This window comes from Montipora capricornis, chromosome 6, assembly GCF_036669925.1.
Source record: "Montipora capricornis isolate CH-2021 chromosome 6, ASM3666992v2, whole genome shotgun sequence".
Lineage (NCBI taxonomy): Eukaryota > Metazoa > Cnidaria > Anthozoa > Scleractinia > Acroporidae > Montipora > Montipora capricornis.
The window spans coordinates 45,908,116-45,935,615 of NC_090888.1; the positions used below are offsets into that span (position 1 = coordinate 45,908,116).

At 40.0% G+C, this 27,500-nt stretch overlaps 2 protein-coding genes across 2 annotated transcripts in view; one reads left to right on the forward strand and one right to left on the reverse strand.

Moving 5' to 3' along the window:
* Positions 1 to 17,391, forward strand: part of LOC138053992 (polycystin-1-like protein 2) — an 18,435-nt gene extending 1,044 nt beyond the window's left edge. The window contains exons 3-15 of the mRNA XM_068900514.1: positions 1,421 to 1,546; positions 2,136 to 2,264; positions 2,771 to 3,442; positions 3,939 to 4,552; positions 4,835 to 5,050; positions 5,170 to 5,316; positions 6,306 to 6,509; positions 7,343 to 7,570; positions 8,654 to 9,361; positions 10,566 to 10,802; positions 12,113 to 13,429; positions 14,114 to 14,282; positions 15,935 to 17,391. Coding sequence (XP_068756615.1) covers positions 1,421 to 1,546; positions 2,136 to 2,264; positions 2,771 to 3,442; positions 3,939 to 4,552; positions 4,835 to 5,050; positions 5,170 to 5,316; positions 6,306 to 6,509; positions 7,343 to 7,570; positions 8,654 to 9,361; positions 10,566 to 10,802; positions 12,113 to 13,429; positions 14,114 to 14,282; positions 15,935 to 17,391 — 6,224 coding nt within the window. The remainder of the gene's footprint in view (positions 1 to 1,420; positions 1,547 to 2,135; positions 2,265 to 2,770; positions 3,443 to 3,938; positions 4,553 to 4,834; positions 5,051 to 5,169; positions 5,317 to 6,305; positions 6,510 to 7,342; positions 7,571 to 8,653; positions 9,362 to 10,565; positions 10,803 to 12,112; positions 13,430 to 14,113; positions 14,283 to 15,934) is intronic.
* A 3,617-nt stretch (positions 17,392 to 21,008) lies between these two features.
* LOC138052283 (exodeoxyribonuclease-like) overlaps positions 21,009 to 27,500 on the reverse strand; it is a 50,860-nt gene continuing 44,368 nt past the window's right edge. The window contains exon 12 of the transcript XR_011133036.1: positions 21,009 to 22,182. The gene's annotated coding sequence lies outside the window, so the exon portion shown is untranslated. The remainder of the gene's footprint in view (positions 22,183 to 27,500) is intronic.

Sequence of the window (27,500 nt, forward strand, 5' to 3'; positions counted from 1 at the left end):
ACCCGTTAAAGTGCCACTACGATGAAAATTTTGCTTGTCCTTTTTTCTTTAGATTTTGAAAATAGACGTGCTAAATAGGTATCATGCCAATTATTATCTCAAAATTCCCACGGAAAGTATGATTATTGTAACGTAGTTTTTTGGTTTTCGCTGTCCGCCATTACTCGAACGGCAAATGACCGTGAGCGAGGAAAAGGGTTGGGTCTAGCTGGATCGCATGGGGTCGGACGTCATAAGCGCAACGCTCAAAATAAACGCGGCTAATTTCCCATGCCGTCTATGAGATGTGAGATCGCCGAGTTGCTTTTGCTGATATTATAAACATTACTCCTTGATCACTTGTTCGCTTCAGTCAAACGCCCACGAAGGGATGCGCGTACGACGTCACAAGCCAAGTCTTGCGTGAAGACCGCTTACAAAATAAGCGCAGGCTTCTCCAATGCCGTCCGAGTAATGGCGGACAGATTTTTAGCGGTTTTTGGCTGGCTATTTCCCGACTTATCTCGCTTCTATCGTTCTAAATTTAAATGCATTGTATTATTTTGAACATATTGACTTAATTGACGTTGAAAATTTTCGAAAAAAAAACCAAAAAGTTTCGTCGTAGTGGCACTTTAAGTTCTACTGGAAATTGGTTGTTTATTTCGTCATAAGGAAGACCACTGTAGCAAAATCTGCGGAATGCTCAATGCATTTAGAGTGGTTTCAACAACACAACAAATTTAAAACACAATTTGAAAGCTTGGATGGAAACGAAGCGAACCAATTTTTGTCGCGTTTTTACTTTTGCGAGAGGATAAAAAGACAATTTCTACAAGAAACGAGTTTGCTATCGGGGCGAGCTCTTAACTGTCATCAAAGGACACCACCGAACAACAAAAACATTTTCCATCTTTGATATCCAACTAGCAACTACAGTAAAGCCCTAATTTTATTCAGCCGCGCTTAGTGATGATTTCAGACCTGGAATTCGTCCCGGAATTTATTCAACAAATTAGGGACCTTAGCAAGGTGACGACGAAGGCTACGAGAACGCCACATAACAATAGGTTGAATTAGCAAAAACAATAGTTCTGCACGTCCGGCACGTGCGTTTTACATTTTTTTACATTTCTTTGCCGTTCTCGTCTTTACAACGACGTAAAATGATCAAATTTGAGGTAATGTGGAGGACGAGAGCACCTGAAGATAAATTTTCAATTTTCTCTTTAAATATCCACACCGTTTTCACCAATTTTGTTCTTGGAACTGAGCCCAAGGCGAATAATTAATTGTTCACTAATCGATATCTTTATCAATAATTTATCAATAATTTTTCATTGTTGGTTATCGGTATCGCTGTTGTTGATATTTCTTAAGGTACTTGACTTTATCATGAAGTACTGCAATTCTCATGTTTGGTTTTCCTTTCGACACACAGATATTGACGAATGCACCTCAGGTTCTCACAACTGTGAGCCTCTTCTGGCCAATTGTCATAACTCCGTTGGGTCTTTCTCTTGTGCCTGCACTCAAGGATATTCAGGAGATGGTGTCACATGCTCAGGTGTGACTAACATTCCTCGGTTTTAATTTTCTCTTTATAAAGTAGCTTTCGAATCTCTACTTTTAATCACGTCAACATTAAAGCAATAAATAAACAACGGTGTATAGTCCACCAGGCATTCGCAATAATTAACAAATATTCACTGAATTGGAGGTGGCTAGTGAATGGCTAAGGATATTTGGAGTTTGAGTAGCCAATCAGACCACAAGTTCAACGCTATCCACCGTTTCAGTATACCGTCATATTAGATAACATTCACCGGAATCTCCTTTCCCTCAGCGGTGAAATTACAAAACGTAAACTCATTCCTTACCAAGAAGTAAGTTTGCAGAAAACACAGAAACTATTCAGAAGAGTGACCGTATCGAACAGGTACCTTTTACTGAAGGGGGCTCCTCCTTAACTTCAAAGCACGATTGCTGAGTGCTAATTTGGCCAGAGGGTTGCAAGAAGTATTCCTCTTTCTTTCCGCGCAAGTGCGCGTAACGAGGAACTTATTTGAGGTCAGCGTTCAGCTAGTCAGATTATAGCAAACTGCACGACAAAGGAAGAAAAGCAAGTTACACTGACTTCTCTCTTTTGCGATCAGACATAGATGAATGCGACACGCTGACTCACAATTGTCATGGGGTGGCTCACTGTCACAACACGGAAGGTTCCTTTACATGCAGCTGTCGCACAGGTTACACGGGTGATGGCTGGTCTTGTGATCCTTTAGGTAAGCGAGTTAAATGAGCTTGTTAAAATTCTTTAACTTGAGTAAATTGTCAAAAAAGAGAAAAGAACTGGATGCATGGAAAGTGTTGGAAGTGAGCAAATATCCACGGTTTTCCGTAAAATTGGTTTCAAGAAATGTTTTACCATTAATAAAGCAGACCTTTTCAAAAATATCTGCCTTTCCACGAGCATTTAGAAGAATTTTGCGTGGATTCCATGTCTTTTATTTGCTGGCTGTACAGCCTATTGGCGTTTTTCTAAAATAATTAAATTGGGATAGTCTACCTCTCTCCTCCATTGACTGAAATAAACCCAGGTAAGAATGGAAACTAAACGTCACATAATAAATATCCTTACGAGGTAGTCTTGGAGGACCATTTCTCACACGCTTTGCACTCCTTGTGTTCTTGCTCTTCAGAGTAAAATCCACAAGAAGTGGCTACACCTCCAGAAGTGGCAAATGTGTTTTTGCTTTTTGGCTTGATCAACTTACCTCTATTTTCACAGGAGACTTCTCAGTATCCATAAGGAATATTTCAAAAGACAAATACCAAGCCACTCCTGTTAAGAGGTCGATTAAGAGCACTCAAGTAGCTCGTATCGAAGGTTTACCAGTTGGTGCTACTGTACTGGAGAGTGTGTTGGAATGGCGTTTGGTGAGTGAAGCAGAATTAGCAACTTCAGAATCAGCTGAAGGAGCTGTAGTAAGTCAAGGAACTGCTGAATGGATGATAAGTAAGAGATCCGTTTCTGTCGGTGTTTATCAAGTAAAATTTACAGCTTCCATTAAAACTGGTGATTCATCTTCTTCAGTGACTCTTAAGGCCTTTGACTACGGCTTCATCAAAAGCGTTGCAGGCCCTTTACGGGCCATTATTGATGGGGGAAGCAGTGTCCGATGGGGATCAACCGAAAGTGTGGTGGTAGATGGATCGCTGAGTTATGACGCTGACATTGGTCCTGGATCACACACTGGCGTAAATTTTATTTGGTCTTGTGCTGATATCGCAGATAATAGTTCCATGAGCCATGACTGCTTTGGTGCCTTTGCTAATCCTTACATCAACGTCACAATGATTAATATTGACACTTCTATACTAACAGTTGGAAACACATATGTTCTTCGTTTAACTCTGACTAAAGATGAGAGACTCTCCTTCGCTGAAATGTCCACGTCAAGTGACATTGAGGTAACAACTGTTTTAAGACGTTTTCATCATTACTAAGTCCGCACAATTTTCTCTTTCCTTGTTAGGTTGTTGTACATTATTTTTGTCGTTAACTTCCCTGCAAGCAGGGATCCCTCACCTCAACCATGGTAAAAGTAGTCATCCCTCATGATCATTAAATATGTCGACCGCGCAGACGCAGTCCGGCAAAAACACTGCCCTCTGACGCTGTCTTCAAAACGACATATACAAGCATACATCATCCGTAATTATGTACAGTGTCTTTCAGTGAAGTGTGCATGGAAGTTCAGTTTTTCCTTATTCTTTCCCCGATCCTGAAAATTTAGACTGCCATCAAGCAAATCGTGATGGTATCACGTTCTTGAGTCTACCGCAGTGTCCTTCAAGTCTAAGTCCCTTCTCTTTGTTTAAAGCGGTTGAAAATCTTCAACCAAGGACTAGTTCAATTAAAAAAATAAACATTCACGGGGCTTGTAAGGGTCTAGTTGAAATGTCTTTTGTGCCATTTTTTCACCTCTTTAGATGCTTTGTCGATTGTGGTGCAGTAGTGTCCGCATCCAACAAGTTCAGGGTAACATCAGAATGCCCCAATTCGGCTTGTAATGGTTCAGTTTACGAATGGCAACTCACGAAGCTGGAAGAGGAATCACAAACGTGGATAAATGTTGCGATTTTGCCGAGCATGACCTCGACTGGAATAACAGGCCAGAACATGATCATCAAGGAAAATGCTCTGCCTAGTAAATCCATGTTTCGTTTGAGACTCGTTGTTACATCTCCAGTGGGATCTGAAGGGCTTGGTGTGTTAGAATTTGAGACCGCTGGAGAGCCACACGGGGGTAACTGCAGTGTAACACCCACCGAGGGCATAGCTCTTGAAACACAGTTCACTTTTGAGTGTCTTGGATGGCAAGACAAAAACACTCCACTTTCATATGAATTTCGAGCGGGAAAGGATCCAATATCGTATGGGAATTCCCCCACGTCTGTGGCAACCGTTCTACCAACTGGGCAGCAAGAAGATGATTACAACTTGGCAATCAATATTTATATCAAAAATGCTGTTGGTGTGGCAGTTGTAAATATATTGCATGTCAAGGTGAGTACAATAACAACTGTTTTATTTTCTTACAATAATTTGTGACAAGACTGTACAAAATTTTACTATAGAGAGGAAAGGACCATTTGACTATAGATCCTTTCTTCTTATTTCGAGTACCCTCGGGTCGTCCTCCTTGCCATCATCAACATTGTCATAATCATCATATCAGCATTGTCATCATCAACATATCAACATTGTCATCATCAAAGTATCAACACTGACATCATCATTGCCATCACAATGCTTTTTATTTTGCAATCTTAATTCAATCTTGTGTAGGTCAAGGGCTCTGCCAAACTTGATCCATGTCTAACACCAGCAGAAACGGTAGGCGAACAGCTAAAATCCCTTGTGGTGGGTGAAGGCAACAAGATGGATGGATTTCTGAATAAAGGTGAAGTCAGCCAGGCCGCACAGCTTGCAATGTCTGTACTGAAAGCTGCCAACGCAAAGTCTCAATGTGGTAATGAATTGAGTATACTCGTCAAAAAAGTGGTACGTCGTCATTTCGTTCTACCGATAGGGTGGAGTCATTAATTAGCAGATGTTGTTCGAATTTAGATTCTCCCTTGTTTAATTTAACATTTCAAATGCCTCTACAATTTCTGGGATAGATATCAGTTACAATCACCGAGAGGTTTGCAATTATTCATCCTGAGAGCCCAGAAATGTCTCTCACGATTATGGCGGTGATCAATGCAGCTGGAAAAGGAGAAGGAGGAAGAGGAGGAGGAGGAGGAGGAGATGGGGGTAATACGGCGGTAAGTGGATACACTTTGCATTCTGTTGACACTACTGGTCTTCTAATCAGATTTAAGCTCTAGTTTTTTTTTTAATATGTGAAACCAATGGCTTTTTTTTCGCCGCATTGACCAAGTTACTCATTATACCTTTTGAAGCAAAACGTCATCGCACTTACGCAAGCAACACAATTAAGTAGTTGCACTGGGCCCGGTTGTTCGAAAGCCGATTAACTTAATCCAGGATTAGCGTAAACTTTGGTTTAATTTTTTCAACTTTTCAGTGCAAGTTTCTTTTGGTTACTTTTGGTTTTCAAGATTGACTTCCTCTAATGTAAAATTCTGCCAAATATCAGTGTTGTACATCATTTGGGAGTAGAGAAATAAACTCCTTGGTAATTTTTTAATCTGGGATTAGCATTAACCGGCTTTCGAACAACCGGGCCCAGAAGCCTAAAAAAACTAAAATATAGCCTTGAATATCACTAGGCCCTTCCCGATTATGCTAGTAAAACCTGGCATTTTATGCTCCTAGCAATGCTCGTTTTTGTTCAAAAAACACTCAAAGTATGCTTCGGTGAGCTCATGACAACATTATCAAGGAGGTGGAAATGAATATGCGAGTTCATAAAAGATATAAAAAATACTCCAAATTTGCATAAGTGAAGAAGAGCTAGAAAAAGATTCAATCCATGCTAAAGCCTATGTCTGGCTCTTCTTCACTTATGCAAATTTGGAGTACCGGTATTTTATATATTTTATGAACTCGCATATTCATTTCCAACTCCTTTATAATGGCGTCATGAGGTCGCCGAAAGGTCAGAAATTTAACATTATAACGCTAGTTTTTACATTTCAAAGTTATTGTTCTCAAAGAATTTGCTCAGGGTCCCACCGAATAAATCTCTTTGACCATGCACTGGAGGGGATCTCAGTCTATTGTTCGATCTAATTCCAAAATGCCTTTAAGCAATCTAATGAGCCTCCTTATTTCAACACACGTATCGTAGGATTTAGCGTTAAACATGACAGAGACTGCGACAAAAGCACTTGAAAATTCTCTCAACGACCCTGAAGAGCCCTTTACTTCTGAAGTAGAAGAGGCGGCTGTTGGTGTCACTGGAGTCCTAAAGAACGTCCTGAAGTCTTCAGTAGGCACGCGTAGTCAAGACGCTGAATCAACTCCAGTCGACGTTTCATCTACAAAGGTAATTGTCAACTATTTCTTCCAAGCCAAAGTGGCGCATAACGCCTACACAATCAATGAGATAGATTTATTAGGCAAGGGATGGTCTTTTATGGTAATGAGTCAAGTCTCTAATTTTAAAAAAATGGATTTTGAACAACGGCGAGCAGACTTGACACAAAATAAACAGCTCAACTGCTATCTAAACGGTATTTTGGTTTGTGAGTGTAGTAGCTAAGGCCTTTGAAGTATCTGTAATATATTAAAAAAGAAACAGGACATGGTTATGCTGTAACTGAAGATTGAGATCCTATTAGATAACTGGTAGATTGTATTAATATCCACCTTATTCAGTCGGCCGGTAAGGTCAAAGCAAGAAATGATGCATCTTTTAAAACATTTAGATACATCATTGCTTTCCACAGATTCGGCATTTTTTTTTTATTTTTTATTTTTTCATTTTTCGGCAGTTTCAGGCTCTGGCACCCAAATCGGTACTGCTTCTAATGAGGTTATTGGTACTGACCCAGAGCACTTTGGCCACTTTGCCCTGTTATACGTTGTGGTCTAAGGTCATATTCTCAACACAAAAGCGCGCATTGAATATGAGATGGTAAATAGCCAACATGTCGCGCAGCACCGAGTTGGCTATAACCAATCTCATATCATGCCAACAAGCGAAAACGGAATAACTGTTTTATTAAATTTTCATTAAATTCTGAAAGCTTGGACAATTAGACCAACAAATAACCAACGAGACAACCAATAACCGTATGACCAATCAGAAAGCTAGAAACGTAAAATTTGAGGTCGAAAATTTAATAACAATTATTAGACATTCTTCTTCCTCTGTGATTATAGGGAAATGTCAAAAGGGCTGCACAGAACTTGAACAATATGAGTGATGCACTTCTTGGTCGTCTGGTACCATCAGAAAGCATGCTGCTCAAGACAGATGACCTCGTGGTAGCTCTCAAGAAGGTCTCTTCAAATGATATAAAAGGCCTCAGTATAGAAGAGGGTTCCTCGAAATTTAAAATGCCTAGAGATCTTGGAAATGTTGCTTTTGGCGGTAGCGTGAATGCAAAGGTTATGATTTAAAAAGGATTTGGTAACAATAGGATATTTGAACGAAGGAGAGAAGTGATCCTCGCAGTTAACTGAACAATTTAAGCAACTGTCCTTTATAGACACCTAAAAAATTCAGGTGGCTTCAATCGGTTCGAACCCATTGCCATGCCATGCCAGTGCATTGATCTATCAACTGAATTTTTCAAGTGTCTATGAAATGTGACAATTACTTAAATTGTCCAGATAAGAGCGAGGATCACCTCCCTCCATTGCCTGTAATCCGCATTTCAAATCAGTAGACATTTATTTCATTACTGTGCGTATCACGGTGACTGTAGGTTTATCTTTTACCCGAGCGCAAGGGTTAATGTGAATATATCAGAATATTGCTGTGGTTATTGTTGCTCGCTGCGTTGCAAAAAATTCAAGCTTTCATCCTCACTCTTCCGCAAACGATTTAGCAAAGTTATTGCGATCTCGCCTTTCACTAACCGAGAATATCTCCTTCACTTCAATTGCGAGAATTCTCCACTCGACAATTTCAGTTCTAGCAGCCGTATTGCAAGCTATTTGTCCCCCAATGAACCTAGATTATGGTCTACCTCTCGCAAGTCAGCTATGGCTCAGTGGCTGAGCATCCACACCAGTAATCTGAATGTAATCGGTTGTCTTCCAGTTACGGCCACTCATTTTCCCCCAAGTATTCTCGAATCAAGCAAATAGGAGGATGTTATATACCTATATATGTTGTTGAAATTGCATGAATTGGAAAATCGGAAAAAAAGTCGGAAAAAAATCTGGAGCATCCATCTGGAACAGGGATTTTTTTCGAGTTTCCAGTGGATGCAATTCCAACTCAGCAACTCGAAGACCAGTGCGCGAAAAGAGGTTTTGAGAAAGTTGCTAATAATTGGTTACTCAGGAGTTTTCAGGTCGACAGCAGAACATATTTAAGGCTACAATTTCCAGAATTCTCTTGCAACTGGTGCAATCATAAGGGGGGATGGGCTGAGGACCGTGTCACAAAGATTGCACTTTGGTAAGTTATGAACTGGAAAGGTCAGTCAAGTTAAACCTGCATGTGTCCTGCTACCCTTGCAGATGACGGCTGTCAGTTTTAATCCTTACACCTGGGACAAGAGCAGCGCAGCAATACAATCAAGTGTCATCAGTCTCGAGTTAAAAAGTGGTAAATCAAAGATCAATGTGTCGAATCTCCATGAAGATATTGTCATAGTGGTTCCGATTTACAGTCAACCAAAGAACAATGCTAACAATAGTAAAGCACTGGAACACCGCTTCCTGAAGCCCAACCAAATGGTAGTCCATTCTTATTACACGGAGCTGTCAGACATCCCCGTGACAATAGAAATGAGTGTTCACGAAAGTGGCGTTTTCATTGAATTATTTGTTAAACTTGGATCAAGACCTGCTATTGACGACTTTGATCACAACTTCACCATTTCCTTCAAACAAACTTGTAAGGCCACAGTCAAAGGAAACGAAACATGCTCTTTTGAGAAAAACTCCGTTACAGTTGTGCCAACTAAGACAGGGCTACTTTATGTTGGGATCATCGGAAGAAAGAATTCTACTCAACACACCAGAAACCGAAGATCGTGTTTTGGTCACGGTCGTCAAAGACGATCATGTGTTGGCTTCAAGGATCCACCACCCAAGGCAATAGCAAAAACAATTGTTCCCGAGTACGACCCATCCACGGATGTGAATTATACCATAACTATAACTCAATCAAGTTGCCTGTATTGGTCTGAAGATAAGGATAAGTGGACATCAGATGGTTGCAAGGTACACCTACAATTCCCACACAATATTTATAATAGAGGTTACAAACAAGTTAAATGAACGGCACAGAAATGAAGCGAGGCCTTACACTACTGTGAATGTGATGAGTGCCGTTCACATATATGTACGGTACTAAACGGACAACACCCATTTACACATAAATAAACAAATTAACTGTCATTTCTGACGCTGCACTTGAGTAGCACTTGCACTTGAGTAGCATAAATAAACAAATTAACTGTCATTTCTTGTGTACACAATAGAATTTCGCAGTTCTCATTGTATTTGTCTTTTATCGTTACTAATCAGCTTTTCTTAAGAGAGCAGGATATAGGAAAACACGATTATGTCACGCGAGTGTCAAAAACCGACATTTCTGCGAATGACTTCTATTCATGCCTACAACAATGAGATCCACGAGAAAACCACCCAAGACCTTTCTGCAGCAGTCATCATTGGTGAAGTTTTGGTCACTTTTTTAAAATAAGGTGCAATGATTTCAAAAAAAGTAACCCTAACTGTTTGAATAGCATTTCCATTTCAATCCTTGCCGCCACTTGCCCAGCAAGACGGATAGGAACCTTTTTTTTTCTGACGCTGCACTTGAGTAGCAATATTTTCATTTCGTGTATGTGATTGAGTTGCTTGAAATAACGTTGCAATCTACAAAAAACAGAGCCAGGCTGCAGTCATGTAGATAAAATTAGCCAACATCAAAAATACCATAACACTCCGTTTGTCCCTCCAGAATTTTGCATTGCTTCTATTTTCTCTTGGGACTTATAATGGTTAAATTCTGGGATCGGTAAACACTTTTTGACAGCCCATGGGGATACAAGCCTACTCAAAGAAAGCCAAAAAGCCAAAAAGTGCAAAGGAAAATTTTCATCAAGCGGCGCAATCCTAGTCTCAACACGCAGACTGATTCCATTTGCACTAAGCTCTTTGTTTAAGAACATTCCATCACCTATTGTCTTTTTAGTATTTAAACATTTTTTATCTTTCACTTTTTTGACTTGATAATGACGTTAGCCAAACGTCGAAACGTTGTCTACAAATTTTTAATATGCTTTTACGAACTGTTTTATCGTAATTTCTTATTGTCAAATGTTCTAAAAAGCCCCTTCTTTTTCGTATAATTATAATGGTCCCAAGAGTATTATGGTATTTTTTGCATTGGCTAATTTCCTCAGTGATTTGTTCACAGGTTGATGTGAGGTCAAATTCAACCCACCTCATTTGTCGCTGTAATCACTTAACCTCGTTTGGAGGAAATTTCATTCAGGCACCAAACCCAATCGATTTTGACAAAGTCTTTGCTGAATTTGGTAATCTTGCGGAAAGTGGCAATATTTCAGTGTTAGTGACAATTTGCTGTGCGTTTCTTATTTACTTGGTTGTGGTTGTCTTTGCTAGAAGAGCAGACAAAAAAGATGACAGCAAGGTCAGTGATATTTTCATATAATACAAATCATCACGTCAAAACAATTCCCATTTGTACTTTCTTGTTCTTTTTAAAATAACTGACAGCATAAATCGGCTGATTTCATTAGCTTTTAATTACATTTATTATTGTTATCTATTATTAGTGATTGCAGTATTATTACCAATTATTGTAAAGCGCATTTGATCATTTCGCCATGCAAAAAATGCCCTATAGAAGTGAATAAATTATTATTATTATTATTATTATTATTGTTATTATTATTGTTGTTATTATTATTATTATTATTATTATTATTATTATTATTATTATTATTATTAAGAACAGTAAAAAATAAACTTGGGAGAGCAGAAAGATGTAAGTAGTATGACGTTTAAATTGAACATTGATTGGTGATCAACCACAGATGGCTAATAGGCCTCCTCTTCAAAGCGAGTCAAAGTGCAAAGTATTTGTGATGGCAATTAGTTCTACTTTACATATGAACGAAAACTAATTAACTAATTCATAACAAGAACTTCGCACTTAGACTTGCTTTGAAGAGGAGGCGAACATGAACTCGGAAATGGCCTAATAATCAAACATAACTCCTACGAAATGTGCAAAATTTACACAAGGCCAAAAAGCTGCGAGTGATACTGACGGTAATGGAGTGTCTCATTAGGTTTTCTGGGATGACCCTTTTTTTCAACGTGAGAACACTGTTAAAAACATTGCTCATTTGTTGTCCTTTTTCAACAAACGCAGAGTTTAAATAGCCTTGGAAGTCAAAATTTGGAAACATCACAGATTAACACTTTGGAAAAGGCTCAAACATTCTTTCTCAAATCGCTGATTTATGACAAAGATGAAATGCTTTTTGCACAAGTGTTTTAAAGAAGTAATCCAGCGATTTTGCTACTGGAAGTTGAAAATTTTTTTTTTTGAAAAGACCTCAAATTGCACTCTCCTCAACGGTCTCGTGCATTACTTCGTTAGCGTTTGAAACAAAAATTACTTATTTTTATTTTTTCACTTTTCCGCAAATAAAAATGGCATGACTCGCTGACAAAATGTCTGCGAAACGGGCTGACGATTTTTCTGCTCTTCGAAACTTCTCTTGAAACCACGATAGCCACTTCGCAAGAGCTTCATTACAATCCATTTACCTGAATGAGGACTTTCCAGCCGCAAAATGACAACACACTGCTTTTTTCTCCAAGGATATTCAACCACGTCCAAAATAAGGTTTCATTTGCAAACGTTTAACTTTTCTCTTTCTTTTTTATTTCCTCCACACACTAGCTGGTATCATTCTCCCTTTGTTGTAGGTGTGTCTTCCAAAGGACGTCACCATTGTTGAAGAAGGCAACTATTACTACGACGTGGTCATTGGCACTGGAGTCTGGAGAAACTCTGGAACAACTGCTAATGTAACCATTACAATAAAAAGTGAAATGGACGAACTAAAACAAGTCCCTCTTCGAAGTAAAAATGATTCCTGTGACATATTTGCACGAGGAAGTATCAGCGGGTTTGTGTTAATCACTGGTGAATCCCTGGGATCTCTGAAAGAAGTCACTTTGGAACACGACAACACAGGAGAAAGTCCGTCGTGGTTCGTTGAAAATATAACAATAAGAGACAGGCAAACCGACGAACAATGGGTATTTCCAGTTAATAGATGGCTCGCTGTAGAAAAGGATGATGGTTTGATAGAAGTCACTGTAAGCAATAAGACTCTATCTACGTTTTCATCTCAGTTTCGCTGGCGTTTTGGAAGAAAAATTGCTGACAGTCATCTATGGATGTCAGTGTTTGGTAAAGCATCTAGCAGTACATTCACTCGTGTGCAAAGAGCCTCGTGTTGTCTGTCAGTTCTATTTAGCGCCATGATTGCCAATGCAATGTTTTACAATATTGGCGGCAAATCTGACGCAGCCGCTATACATGTCGGACCTTTCAAGGTTACACTTAGACAGATCGTGATCGGAATACAAAGCGGGATAATAGTTGCACCTGTTAATGTTCTTATCGTTTTCCTTTTCAAATCGAGTAGACCAAGGTGCGGAAAAAAAGACAACTATAACGACACCCAACAGACTCAAAAACTGATTGATCAAGTTAAGGACACCGGATGCACGTTGCCCCACTTCTGCGTGTACTTTGCGTGGTTTCTTTGCTGTGCCACAACGCTGACGGCATCCACGTTTACCTTGTTTTATAGCTTGATGTGGGGAAAAGAAGTTGCTGAGCAATGGCTCTCCTCTATTTTGGTATCCAGTGGCCAGGATATTTTTGTTGTGCAACCACTCAAGGTCATGTTCGCTGTTGTTGTGGTGTCATTACTGTTTCTTAGGACCAAACAAAAATATAAACTTCCGGGAAAAGAGAGTGAGGGAGGTGACTTGTGCGAGGACGATGTGGCCTTTCTGATCGATAACCCAAAAGAAAAGTTTAAGCGATCAAGATTGGCACTGATGCGGGAGAGAACCAGAAAGGAAGTAAAGTTGGCCAAAATATCCAAAGAAATAATAATACATGTGATATTTGTGTTTTTCCTGGCGATCGTTTGCTATGGTAACAAGAACAGTCATCGCTTTTTGATGACCACTACATTGATTACTCCATTCACGAAATTTGATGAGGTAAAACGCATTTTTTGCAGCTTTTTGTTTGCACTACGAGCCACATGATTTCCGACATGGCAAAAACGTGCAAATTTCAACTGAAGACAAGAAAATCTTAAAAAAAGAAACACCTGAGGAATGCCGATTCAAATGTTGTCTTTTCACTGATTCAGAACCGAACACAGCTATTTCATCGCCAGTATGCTGATTTACTACAATTGGAGCAATATATCCATTTGCATCCTCTTATTTGGTGTCCCTTAGTCGCTTAGTTAGTACTTAATTCGGTAAAAACAACCAGATTCTTTTCCTGATCTCGGATTTAACCATGCGCGAGTCCCACAAATGTAAAACAAAGTGTTCAAACGATCTTCAATCAGGCGGTCTTCCAAGTAGGTGTAGATTAAAAAGTTTATACCAATTAACACTTTCACTAGTTTTAACGAGAATGAATGACCTCTTGTAAAGCAGTTTCCAGCACTTGCTACCGAACAAATGTTGGGACCTAATACATTCATGTTAACTACATAGGAACCTTACCAAAACTAATCCTATTACTTTCGTCCCTCTGTTCTTCTGGGTGTTTGTATGCACTATACTAATATTCGGTTTTCGTCTGGGAAACAGACCTACGTTTGCTTATAGAACATTCGTTCCTCTCTTTTACGAAAACAAATGGCGGCAATGCAATTCATATTTCAGGTTCTTGACACACACAGACTGTTGGCTTGGATGAGAGAGGAGTTTATTCCAAACATTTACAATCAACCCTGGTACAATGGCCTCCCGGAGGAAAAGGACGTGTATGTTCAGAATAAGATGTCCATCCTTATCGGAATGCCATGGATGAGACAGTTACGAGTCAGAAAAAGTAAGCGCTGTCTGCAACTATTTAGCAGCTTAAGTTTTTGGTAGCAATAGTTAGTCAAAGCTTCGTCAAAGTAACAAAAAAAAACTGTTGAATAACTGCGAGCCGCCCATCTGGAGCTCGGATTTTTCGAAGTTTCCATTTGATGCAAAATATCGTTCATGTACTCCTCACATTACTCGCTTAGGTGGTTGGTTGGTTGCATCTTTTATATGCCTTACTGTGACTGTGTGATGCAGTTAGCGAGGTGTTACCGCAGATATGCCTTAATGTGACTGCGTGATGCAGTTATGAATCATATGTGGTTATGTGAAATCTGACTATGTGACTGTGATGCAGTTCTGGTTAATACCCACATTTCACCCTTGCTCACCAGTCTCCAGTAGCTCAGTGGTTAGAGCATCCGTACCAACCTCGTTCCCAGGGTCTCTCATCTTAACGCCTGGGGCGAGCGAGGAGAGACCCTGGTAGGGTCTGGTCACGTGTCTCCCAGAATCTGGGAGATGACAATTTATCCAATGAAGGGAGGGGCGGCTTAGTAAGAATTTTGTCTATACTGAGACTACGAGAGTGCGGAATGTGTTGTCACCAAAACAAACTAATTGCAAGTTTCACGTGCTGCGGTATGTGAACATACGTTCTTCTGCGGCTATGTCCGGCGATAATAGTTTGCAAACGCTGAAGAAAACATATACATCGTCTGTCATAAGTTGCTGTAGATTGTGCGGTTCAGTCAAAGCCGTTTTACATCGTAAAAATCTGTTCAAGAAGGCCACTGAAGAATTGCTCGCCTTAGCCGAGGTTGTGTTTGGGGGAACTGTGTTTGAATTCAACAAAGCTCAACGCGACAAATTCCTTGTTTAGAGAGGACCCCTCCCTAGTGTTTTCAATTGTCACGGAAGCACGTGACCAGACCCTACCAGGGTCTCTCCTCGCTCGAGAGACCCTGGGAACGAGGTTGCATCCTTACCAGATAACAGAGGGTCGTGGGTTCAAATCCCATCTTCCGAGTTTCCATTTGATGCACAATATCTTTCACGTATTTCTCACATTGCTCGCTTAAGTTTATGTATTTGATGTTTAACATCGTATTACAGGAAAACCTTGGCATGTTTTCCTTCTGAAAAGTCGGTGTTAAAAAATTGGCATGTGTTAAATAATGACACTTGCAAGGCAATTGCTTCATCTTGTATGATCCGTCAAGGACAAAAATTAAAACCAACTGATGCCCATACGCCTCGTAGATTTCTGTTCAGGAACTTGAATGACCTTTATAAAGTGGTGCCTTATGTTGGAGCGACCTGATCACCTGGTTACTAATTGACACCCAGGTGACAAGGAAGCATTCAGCTTTTTTTCCTCAAAATAACCATAGTGCCATGTGCATTAGCAATGTTTCAAGAAAAAAACAAACGCAAAAAACGTCGGTTATCGCACACACAAACAGACAAAACTCGAATTTAGGAAGAAACGGCCACAAAAATTCTCTTATTTACACGAGCACGTGAAAATTGCCAATGACACTTGCAATTGTCAATTGTAAAACTTGTTCACGATTAACCGCCTTTCCTTCTTTATTACTTTCCAACCAGCCATTTGTCACTTTCATTTGCTTTTAACTTTGTACTACAACGTCTTTTTATTGTACTTTTAAGGTTCATGTGAGGCTCTAACTCGTTTAATCCACGACTGCTTTCATGATTATTCAAGTAAAGTCGAAGACACTACGATTTTGAGTCTTCCGGGATGGAAACCACTTGTCCACAATGCATCATGGCCGGAGGCTCTCAAACTATGCCCAAAACCCTGGCGTTACCAAACAGCTGAAAAACTTGAGAGTCGCCCTATGAAAGGAACTTTCAATCAATATGAAGGTGGTGGCTATGTTGCTGTCATGGGATACGATGAAACAACAGCGCGTGGTGTATTAAAGGAAACTCTTGGCCAAGGATGGATCGACCGGAGGACAAGAGCGGTGATACTGGAGTTTGCCGTGTTCAATGTCAACACAAATCTTCTCAGCATTGCAACTTATTTCTACGAGCTGCTAGCAACAGGTGCTGCTTATACATCTAGGAGAGTCGATACACTAGAATTGTACAGCACAGAGTCAGGAGCCGTCATTTTCTATCTCATTTGCCAGTTCCTTTTCATGTCCATGGTGCTTTATTACTTGATCGTGATGTTGATCCATTTTTGCAAACAGCGCATTGGGTTTTTTACATCACTCTGGAATATGGTCGATTTTTTAATGATCATCTCTTCCGTACTGTCGGTGGTGTTTTACATCATAAGATCAAAGAGCGTTTTGAAAAGCGTCAAAGCCATTCGATCCAATCCATATGAAATACTTCATTTCCATGAAGCCTTGGACTGGGCAAACTGGGAAAACGTCGCACTCGCTTTTGCCGTTTTCATGGTGACAGTTAAACTATTGAACTTGATCCGATTTAACCCTTACGTGATATTTCTTTTCTCTTCTTTTCGACAATCTGTGGGCTATCAACTGTCCTATGTGCTTTTCTTTCTGATTATCTTCAATGCTTTTGTCATAATGGGAAAGCAGCTCTTTGGAAATGTGGTCCGTGAGTATTCCAGCTACCTGCAAGCAGTCATTTCTCAGTTTGAATTTCTATTAGGCAGAGCTGTCCCATTAGATGACTTGCGACAGGAAAGGCCTATTCTTGGCCCGACGTTTGCTCTCGCGTACAACATAACCATGTCTTTGGTCCTAATCAACATGTTAATCTCCATTCTCAATGAATCCTACACTGACGCTAGGACCCAAGCGGAGGAAAATGCCGAGGTGATGGAAATGGCGAGGTTCATTGGTGAACGTTTAACTGCGATATTTGAGGCCAAAGACCGTAGAGGAGATGCTTTCAAGTTATACTGCGATGAGTCAACTTTCGGCAACATGTGTCGCTCGGATGCCGAACCGTTTTGTTTAAATTCTCAGAGCATCGTACAGAGTACTGAAGAAAGACTGGAAAAGCTTGACAAGCGAGTCACTGCCCTTTCTCGGCGAACACAAAACATAGAAATCGATCATCGGCAAGAGGAAGATGACTTTGAAAACCTTGTTCTCTCATTTGTTGAACGTGTGGAATAAGATAAGCATGCTCAAGTTGCTTTTATTATCGTGATATTCCACTGAATGCTGTGTCCCATGAACTATTTCTGATTCTTCACTGAAGTTTCATAATGAGAACGCTAACGCCAAAATGATTAATTAATTCACACTATCAGGACCCTATCATGATCACATGCGTAAAATAATACCTAGATAAACATTCACCTTCACTTCAAGGATTACTTCGTTCTTATTAGTTCTGTTCTCTTGTTCGTACAGTTTACATGGTTTAGCTTTTAAATAACTAGACCCTCCCTGAGAGTATACTGGGTTGCCTGTGGTACGTGCAGCGTTCCAGCCAATTTTTTTCAAGTTGGGGGGTCATTAAGACCTTTTAAGGGGTCACCCAGAAGTCATACCAGCAGAGGCCACGTTCGTACCACGAAACAGATCCTTTTCTGAGGTTAAAAACCTGGCTACCGGCCTATTAATTAATCATTTGCCAGAAAGAAGAAATTCCTATCCTCTTTAAAAAAAAAATTTACACGCATTGCTTACGTGTGGTAGTGAAGTAACACAGCAATTCATTCCATAATGTCAACTGAGCTGTGTGTTGTCTTCCAGGAGATTCAAGTTGTCCTTGCGTAATATGTAGCTCTAACAGTGCACGATATTGTTTTGGTATTGTCTATCATTGTAGCGCCATGGTAGAAGTCTTAGATAAATAGCCCCTTGAGAAGACATGTTGTTACTAGCAAAGTACTGAACCCAGAGAGATTGAAGAAAATAAAAAGAATCGAGAAACATTGTCTTCTTGCCTGACGTGTTGATCATACAACAGCATCTCACAAGTTGAAATCTGAAGTTAACCCTGTCCGGCAGGGTTAGTACCTGGATGGGCGACCTAAGAAATATATCACTCAGTAACAGAAGCATAGGACCGAAAATTCTATTTTAATGCTATCAAATGCGAACCAAGCAAGATACAGATTTTGTTAGCTTGCTTTATGCAAAACAAATATTGATGTAAAAGTAACTAAATATGGATACACAGATTTTAAGAAGAGCAGAAGGAAGTTTCAGGACGGTCAGTTTTAGTTTTAGTTTAATTTATTCGCCACAATTCATGGAGTGGCAGGGGAAAGGAACAGAACTATCGTCCCAATTGACACCTAACCCCTATATCCATAGATCAGACCACAACACCGGGAACTCCATGCCCTACTCTTCTCGAATAGTGTCTGGGTTCTTTAACGTCCCACAGATTTTATATATACCCAAGGGTTGTGAGACGGGACCTCCGGCTTATAGTCCTTATCCGAGAAGACTTGAAAGTCTAACCAGATGGCGTTACAAAGGTAGCACTTTCTCCTCAGTTATTTACAGACCCTGAGTGTTGGTCCGGCCGGACTTGAACTCACGACCTCCCGCGTGACAGCCCGGTGCTCAACCAACTGAGCCACCGGTGTGCGGTCGATCGAGAATAAAATATTTTGCCATCGGTAACAAAATTTACGACATGAAAACAACATTAATTTTGAACCACGAATATAAAAAGTTACCATCAGCGAAAAACATTTTGGGAGCTTTTAGTTTTTTTGGTTGTAATTGTACTTTTGGCTGCACCGAGTAAATCGCACATCGAATTCAGCGGGCGCAGTGATCAAGTTACCGCGAAACAGTGAAGCATCAAATGATGCCAAGATACCGGGTTTTTGGGTTTACCTCGGTGCAAAAACCTGTGAAACTTTTTCTTTGTTTTGTTAGCTCGTGGTGGGGTTAGGTTATTGTTTGGTATTTTTTTGCTCTTTTGTTTTCCTTTGTGTTACGTCATCTGTGAGTTTCACAGGTTTTTACACCGAGGATGAGTCGGGTTTTTGTTTTTTTTTAGTTTTCTTTTTCTTTCAATTGTTATAAATTTTGACAAGAAAAGTGCTAATTCAACACAAAGATCACAATCGGGAAAATCGAAAATTTACTCTCCAAGACAAGGTTATTTATCACCAGGTAATTCCATCGTTTTGGTAATAGCAGCTACTTTATTATTCATCAGCGTCACAATCTTTTGCCGATTTTGGGGGTCATTTTGTTGAAACTCAAGCACGCTTCCAACAGACCTGTTTATTTTCGTGACTTATGCGTTACCACAAAAATTCTCCCCGTATCACATTTCAACACATGTATGCAAATTTGCAAAGCTCGAAAATTACACAGCATGATAAATTTACAAAAGCTGGAAATTTCACAGAAACATTTCCCAGCGAAACATTTATTGAAACAAGCAACATATTTGCTATAAGAGGCAAGAAACCCTTCCTATTTCAGTTGCGTGCGTGCAAGCGAAACACACAATCACAAAGCATATGCAATTAAATAAATTTCCGACATTCACATCAAACCCTTTTCGAAAGAACCTTGACCGTAAATAATAAAGCACAAAGAGACAACAAGCTTTCATTCAAATAATTTTTCACTGTCACATTTCCAATTTTTTTAAACCTTTGCAGAGTTGAATACAAAATAAATGTTACTTGACGGACAAACAGGCAAACTTTAAATAGATGCGACTTCAGTAAACACTGTGAGACACACAACAGAGATCACAGATCTACTTGTGGTGTTCGATTCCTTCTCTGTCTTTGTTGAACCCGTAAATTACCAGAGAAATTTCCATTTGGTTTCAGAGTTGTACGTAACACCACCTTGGCGAAATATCAAAAGCACAGCTCATTTTGATTTCGGCTCGACGGGCGAAAGATTCACGCTGTCGAAGTCCATTACTCGTCGCTTTTAAGATTCCAGATCTTTATGTTTCACCACCTGTCTTGACGTTCCATTCTTGAGCTCCATATGGGTATATTTTCTTTAAAGATGTACTAAAACGCCATTCGCGTTACAATGACTTTCGACGCCATTACAGGTTAATTGTGCAGAGCAAGCTACGCATTACCCCAGCCCCCTCAAACCTAACAAAATACGCACAGAAGACTCTATGCACAGACACCACTTAGCAGGGGAGTGACAGGCAAGACTTTTCCCGACACGGAAAAAAATAACAAAAAAACCCACGAAATGAAACCGAGATTCCGACTGGGTTTGGCAACCCAGTAAAAAGATCCCAAGAATGACTAGGGAAACTGTTGAATGACCAGGATGAAGAAACGCTGGGCATTTAATAGGATGCAGGGTCCATGTAGGAAGTTGGAGAGCAGCAGTTCGGTAGAATAAACTGCATGCTGGTTTTTGATGAGAGAGGACAACAAAGAGAGCAAACCTCAGAGCAGAAAAGAGAACCAGCAGAGGATTTGAGTCTCTTCACTGCCTTATCCCATTCCCCTTCCCCTAGCATTCACACGCCAGATTATAGTGAAAGGTAGGATCCCTCAACAAAATAAAACACCAACTTTGAACGTTTAAATGGGGGAACATGAGTTTGGATGGGCAACATGGATTGCCTCTTTGAACCTCAGAGTTGTTACAAACCTTCGACCAGAACTGAGCTGTACATAACAACTCTATCGGGCTATCCTGCCGACCTATTCGGTAGTTCATTGCGCATCAAAAATCCGTATCGGCATCATTGCGCATCAAAAATCTGTATCGGCATCTTGTTAATAAAAGGCAGTCTCCATCACCATTAAATTACCAGATTACTATTTTTTCCTTTGTAGCAACAAGAAAATTTTTATTGTTTCGACTCTTAATAATGCAGTCAACTTTGACCCTTCATACAAGCGATTTCAATAAACTGGTGAACCAAAGGAAATCTAAACTGGAATTGCTAGTCTCAGTGTACAAGACTGAGATAAAAGGTTCATTTCTTGTATAACATGGACAAGTGGTATTTGCAGGTAATTTAAACCTTTAAAAGACAAAGTCTAAAGCTGCTGTCAAAAAAGAAAGTTTCAAAGCATGCTGGATAACTATTTCAAAAGGAACTACAACTACATTTTTTTATGCCCAGGGAATTAAAGCAGCTATATGTAGCACTGCATCGCTAAAAACAGGGTTGTTTCCAAATTTCGTGTCTTATGTCTGCCAGTGTTTTTTTTCCACGTAAAAAACATTTGTATCCCAATACCCTCGCATGATTCGCAAATAGTGTTCTAAAATAAAGCACGCTTAAGTCTGGTTCAGCCTTCTTGTTTCAAAACTGCCTTGTTACCTTACAATAATCCGTATAGTGTAAATTTGAAAAATTTAACAGTCATAATTAGTACACAACATACACATTATCTGTTCAAACAACATCCTCGAGGTGTCTTTTATAGTGAGGGTTAACTGTTTATTAGAGCGACTCACCCTGTGTAAAATGGCCGTTATCATCAATTGCCTCAAAGGGAGTTACCCCTAGAAAAGACAGAGATTGTTGGGGGTGCGAGTACAAAACTATGTACTGTCGAAAAGAATTCTCCCGTATAATCCAAAACACATCAGTCCCTTTTTGTTTTCACAGAAATGGAACCTAATCATGTGGGGATAAAAAAAGCAAGTGATATGAAATATTCCATGTTTCTCCTTTGGATAACACTATTCGCTTCTTGAACAACAACTACAACGACAGTGTCATTTAACAACATTATCTCTTCACAACTCTGGTCATCTAGTTTTCGGGCCTTTCCCTTACAGTAATTTCAAGTAAGGATCCTAACGAACGGCAAGGCAAAGCGGGCGAATAGTGTCAAACTATCAAAGTGAACCATGGACTCATGTCACAGTTTACCCTTCGTTTACTCTTCGCCGACAGCCGGAATAAACAACCTCACAAAATGTTTGAAGAGTTTTTCTCTAGCGAAATTAGAAGTTATTCGGCCATTGAGTCGATTTCACCTGTGACGCTTCGACAAACAGAGTTGTTGTAACGCTGTCACTCGACCCTTACCGTATATAACTCCTGGTTGTTAAATTAAAGTGAAGGAATTCTTGCTCTAACAAAATATTGTTTTAGAGACTTGTCCTTCCGATAAGCAACCATTTGGGGGATTTTGTAATATTTGCGAGCATGGCGATGATCTCGTTGTCATCAAAGTTGGCCATTGAGTTCTTATAAGAACTGCTTCGTTATAGCAAGACCGGTTTCGGAAACTTATGTGGCTTCCTTCATCAGTTGCTTTTACTAGTGCTCGAGTTCTTGCGAGCGGGAGTTTGACCAAAAGTGACTTCAGTGCTCTTTATATCAGTTTGAAATTACGCGCAACCAAAAATCAACCAATGGGAAGTCGGAGATTTCGAGTCCGTTCTTTTGAGAGTCGGTTATTTGCAAGACAATAGGTGCCAACAGAACACGTGTAATTATCATATTGTGTTGTTAGTCAGTTTTCGCTTGCAAAATAATGCGTGCCGACCAGTCACGGATTTCGAATAAAGACTTCGCTTAGGTTTGAGAATTTATCCCCGGTTGAGTTTTCTTGTTAACATGTCAAGTAAGGTTTATCTGGAGCGGAGTAAAGTTCATACGGTGGCAGTGTATTTTTCTAAAACGAAGTTGTTGTAACGCTGTCACTCGACCCTTACCGTATATAACTCCTGGTTGTTAAATTAAAGTGAAGGAATTCTTGCTCTAACAAAATATTGTTTTAGAGACTTGTCCTTCCGATAAGCAACCATTTGGGGGATTTTGTAATATTTGCGAGCATGGCGATGATCTCGTTGTCATCAAAGTTGGCCATTGAGTTCTTATAAGAACTGCTTCGTTATAGCAAGACCGGTTTCGGAAACTTATGTGGCTTCCTTCATCAGTTGCTTTTACTAGTGCTCGAGTTCTTGCGAGCGGGAGTTTGACCAAAAGTGACTTCAGTGCTCTTTATATCAGTTTGAAATTACGCGCAACCAAAAATCAACCAATGGGAAGTCGGAGATTTCGAGTCCGTTCTTTTGAGAGTCGGTTATTTGCAAGACAATAGGTGCCAACAGAACACGTGTAATTATCATATTGTGTTGTTAGTCAGTTTTCGCTTGCAAAATAATGCGTGCCGACCAGTCACGGATTTCGAATAAAGACTTCGCTTAGGTTTGAGAATTTATCCCCGGTTGAGTTTTCTTGTTAACATGTCAAGTAAGGTTTATCTGGAGCGGAGTAAAGTTCATACGGTGGCAGTGTATTTTTCTAAAACGAAGTTGTTGTAACGCTGTCACTCGACCCTTACCGTATATAACTCCTGGTTGTTAAATTAAAGTGAAGGAATTCTTGCTCTAACAAAATATTGTTTTAGAGACTTGTCCTTCCGATAAGCAACCATTTGGGGGATTTTGTAATATTTGCGAGCATGGCGATGATCTCGTTGTCATCAAAGTTGGCCATTGAGTTCTTATAAGAACTGCTTCGTTATAGCAAGACCGGTTTCGGAAACTTATGTGGCTTCCTTCATCAGTTGCTTTTACTAGTGCTCGAGTTCTTGCGAGCGGGAGTTTGACCAAAAGTGACTTCAGTGCTCTTTATATCGGTTTGAAATTACGCGCAACCAAAAATCAACCAATGGGAAGTCGGAGATTTCGAGTCCGTTCTTTTGAGAGTCGGTTATTTGCAAGACAATAGGTGCCAACAGAACACGTGTAATTATCATATTGTGTTGTTAGTCAGTTTTCGCTTGCAAAATAATGCGTGCCGACCAGTCACGGATTTCGAATAAAGACTTCGCTTAGGTTTGAGAATTTATCCCCGGTTGAGTTTTCTTGTTAACATGTCAAGTAAGGTTTATCTGGAGCGGAGTAAAGTTCATACGGTGGCAGTGTATTTTTCTAAAACGAAGTTGTTGTAACGCTGTCACTCGACCCCTACCGTATATAACTCCTGGTTGATAAGTTAAAGTGAAGGAATTCTTGCTCTAACAAAATAGTGTTTCAGAGACTTGTCCTTCCGATAAGCAACCATTTGGGGGATTTTGTAATATTTGCGAGCATGGCGATGATCTCGTTGTCATCAAAGTTGGCCATTGAGTTCTTATAAGTTTCTTATAAGTTTCCGAAACCGGTCTTGCTATAACGAAGCAGTTCTTATGAGAACTCAATGGCCAACTTTGATGACAACGAGATCATCGCCATGCTCGCAAATATTACAAAATCCCCAAATGGTTGCTTATCGGAAGGACAACTCTCTGAAACACTATTTTGTTAGAGCAAGAATTCCTTCACTTTAATTTATCAACCAGGAGTTATATACGGTAAGGGTCGAGTGACAGCGTTACAAAAACTTCACTTTAATTTATCAACCAGGAGTTATATACGGTAAGGGTCGAGTGACAGCGTTACAAAAACTTCGTTTTAGAAAAATACACTGCCACCGTATGAACTTTACTCCGCTCACTTGGTTTCTGGATATTTACCTCCAGATAAACCTTACTTGACATGTTAACAAGAAAACTCAACCGGGGATAAATTCTCAAACCTAAGCGAAGTCTTTATTCGAAATCCGTGACCGGTCGGCACGCATTATTTTGCAAGCGAAAACTGACTAACAACACAATATGATAATTACACGTGTTCTGTTGGCACCTATTGTCTTGCAAATAACCGACTCTCAAAAGAACGGACTCGAAATCTCCGACTTCCCATTGGTTGATTTTTGGTTGCGCGTAATTTCAAACTGATATAAAGAGCACTGAAGTCACTTTTGGTCAAACTCCCGCTCGCAACAACTCGAGCACTAGTAAAAGCAACTGACGAAGGAAGCCACATAAGTTTCCGAAACCGGTCTTGCTATAACGAAGCAGTTCTTATGAGAACTCAATGGCCAACTTTGATGACAACGAGATCATCGCCATGCTCGCAAATATTACAAAATCCCCAAATGGTTGCTTATCGGAAGGACAACTCTCTGAAACACTATTTTGTTAGAGCAAGAATTCCTTCACTTTAATTTATCAACCAGGAGTTATATACGGTAAGGGTCGAGTGACAGCGTTACAAAAACTTCGTTTTAGAAAAATACACTGCCACCGTATGAACTTTACTCCGCTCACTTGGTTTCTGGATATTTACCTCCAGATAAACCTTACTTGACATGTTAACAAGAAAACTCAACCGGGGATAAATTCTCAAACCTAAGCGAAGTCTTTATTCGAAATCCGTGACCGGTCGGCACGCATTATTTTGCAAGCGAAAACTGACTAACAACACAATATGATAATTACACGTGTTCTGTTGGCACCTATTGTCTTGCAAATAACCGACTCTCAAAAGAACGGACTCGAAATCTCCGACTTCCCATTGGTTGATTTTTGGTTGCGCGTAATTTCAAACTGATATAAAGAGCACTGAAGTCACTTTTGGTCAAACTCCCGCTCGCAACAACTCGAGCACTAGTAAAAGCAACTGACGAAGGAAGCCACATAAGTTTCCGAAACCGGTCTTGCTATAACGAAGCAGTTCTTATGAGAACTCAATGGCCAACTTTGATGACAACGAGATCATCGCCATGCTCGCAAATATTACAAAATCCCCAAATGGTTGCTTATCGGAAGGACAACTCTCTGAAACACTATTTTGTTAGAGCAAGAATTCCTTCACTTTAATTTATCAACCAGGAGTTATATACGGTAAGGGTCGAGTGACAGCGTTACAAAAACTTCACTTTAATTTATCAACCAGGAGTTATATACGGTAAGGGTCGAGTGACAGCGTTACAAAAACTTCGTTTTAGAAAAATACACTGCCACCGTATGAACTTTACTCCGCTCACTTGGTTTCTGGATATTTACCTCCAGATAAACCTTACTTGACATGTTAACAAGAAAACTCAACCGGGGATAAATTCTCAAACCTAAGCGAAGTCTTTATTCGAAATCCGTGACCGGTCGGCACGCATTATTTTGCAAGCGAAAACTGACTAACAACACAATATGATAATTACACGTGTTCTGTTGGCACCTATTGTCTTGCAAATAACCGACTCTCAAAAGAACGGACTCGAAATCTCCGACTTCCCATTGGTTGATTTTTGGTTGCGCGTAATTTCAAACTGATATAAAGAGCACTGAAGTCACTTTTGGTCAAACTCCCGCTCGCAACAACTCGAGCACTAGTAAAAGCAACTGACGAAGGAAGCCACATAAGTTTCCGAAACCGGTCTTGCTATAACGAAGCAGTTCTTATGAGAACTCAATGGCCAACTTTGATGACAACGAGATCATCGCCATGCTCGCAAATATTACAAAATCCCCAAATGGTTGCTTATCGGAAGGACAACTCTCTGAAACACTATTTTGTTAGAGCAAGAATTCCTTCACTTTAATTTATCAACCAGGAGTTATATACGGTAAGGGTCGAGTGACAGCGTTACAAAAACTTCGTTTTAGAAAAATACACTGCCACCGTATGAACTTTACTCCGCTCACTTGGTTTCTGGATATTTACCTCCAGATAAACCTTACTTGACATGTTAACAAGAAAACTCAACCGGGGATAAATTCTCAAACCTAAGCGAAGTCTTTATTCGAAATCCGTGACCGGTCGGCACGCATTATTTTGCAAGCGAAAACTGACTAACAACACAATATGATAATTACACGTGTTCTGTTGGCACCTATTGTCTTGCAAATAACCGACTCTCAAAAGAACGGACTCGAAATCTCCGACTTCCCATTGGTTGATTTTTGGTTGCGCGTAATTTCAAACTGATATAAAGAGCACTGAAGTCACTTTTGGTCAAACTCCCGCTCGCAACAACTCGAGCACTAGTAAAAGCAACTGACGAAGGAAGCCACATAAGTTTCCGAAACCGGTCTTGCTATAACGAAGCAGTTCTTATGAGAACTCAATGGCCAACTTTGATGACAACGAGATCATCGCCATGCTCGCAAATATTACAAAATCCCCAAATGGTTGCTTATCGGAAGGACAACTCTCTGAAACACTATTTTGTTAGAGCAAGAATTCCTTCACTTTAATTTATCAACCAGGAGTTATATACGGTAAGGGTCGAGTGACAGCGTTACAAAAACTTCGTTTTAGAAAAATACACTGCCACCGTATGAACTTTACTCCGCTCACTTGGTTTCTGGATATTTACCTCCAGATAAACCTTACTTGACATGTTAACAAGAAAACTCAACCGGGGATAAATTCTCAAACCTAAGCGAAGTCTTTATTCGAAATCCGTGACCGGTCGGCACGCATTATTTTGCAAGCGAAAACTGACTAACAACACAATA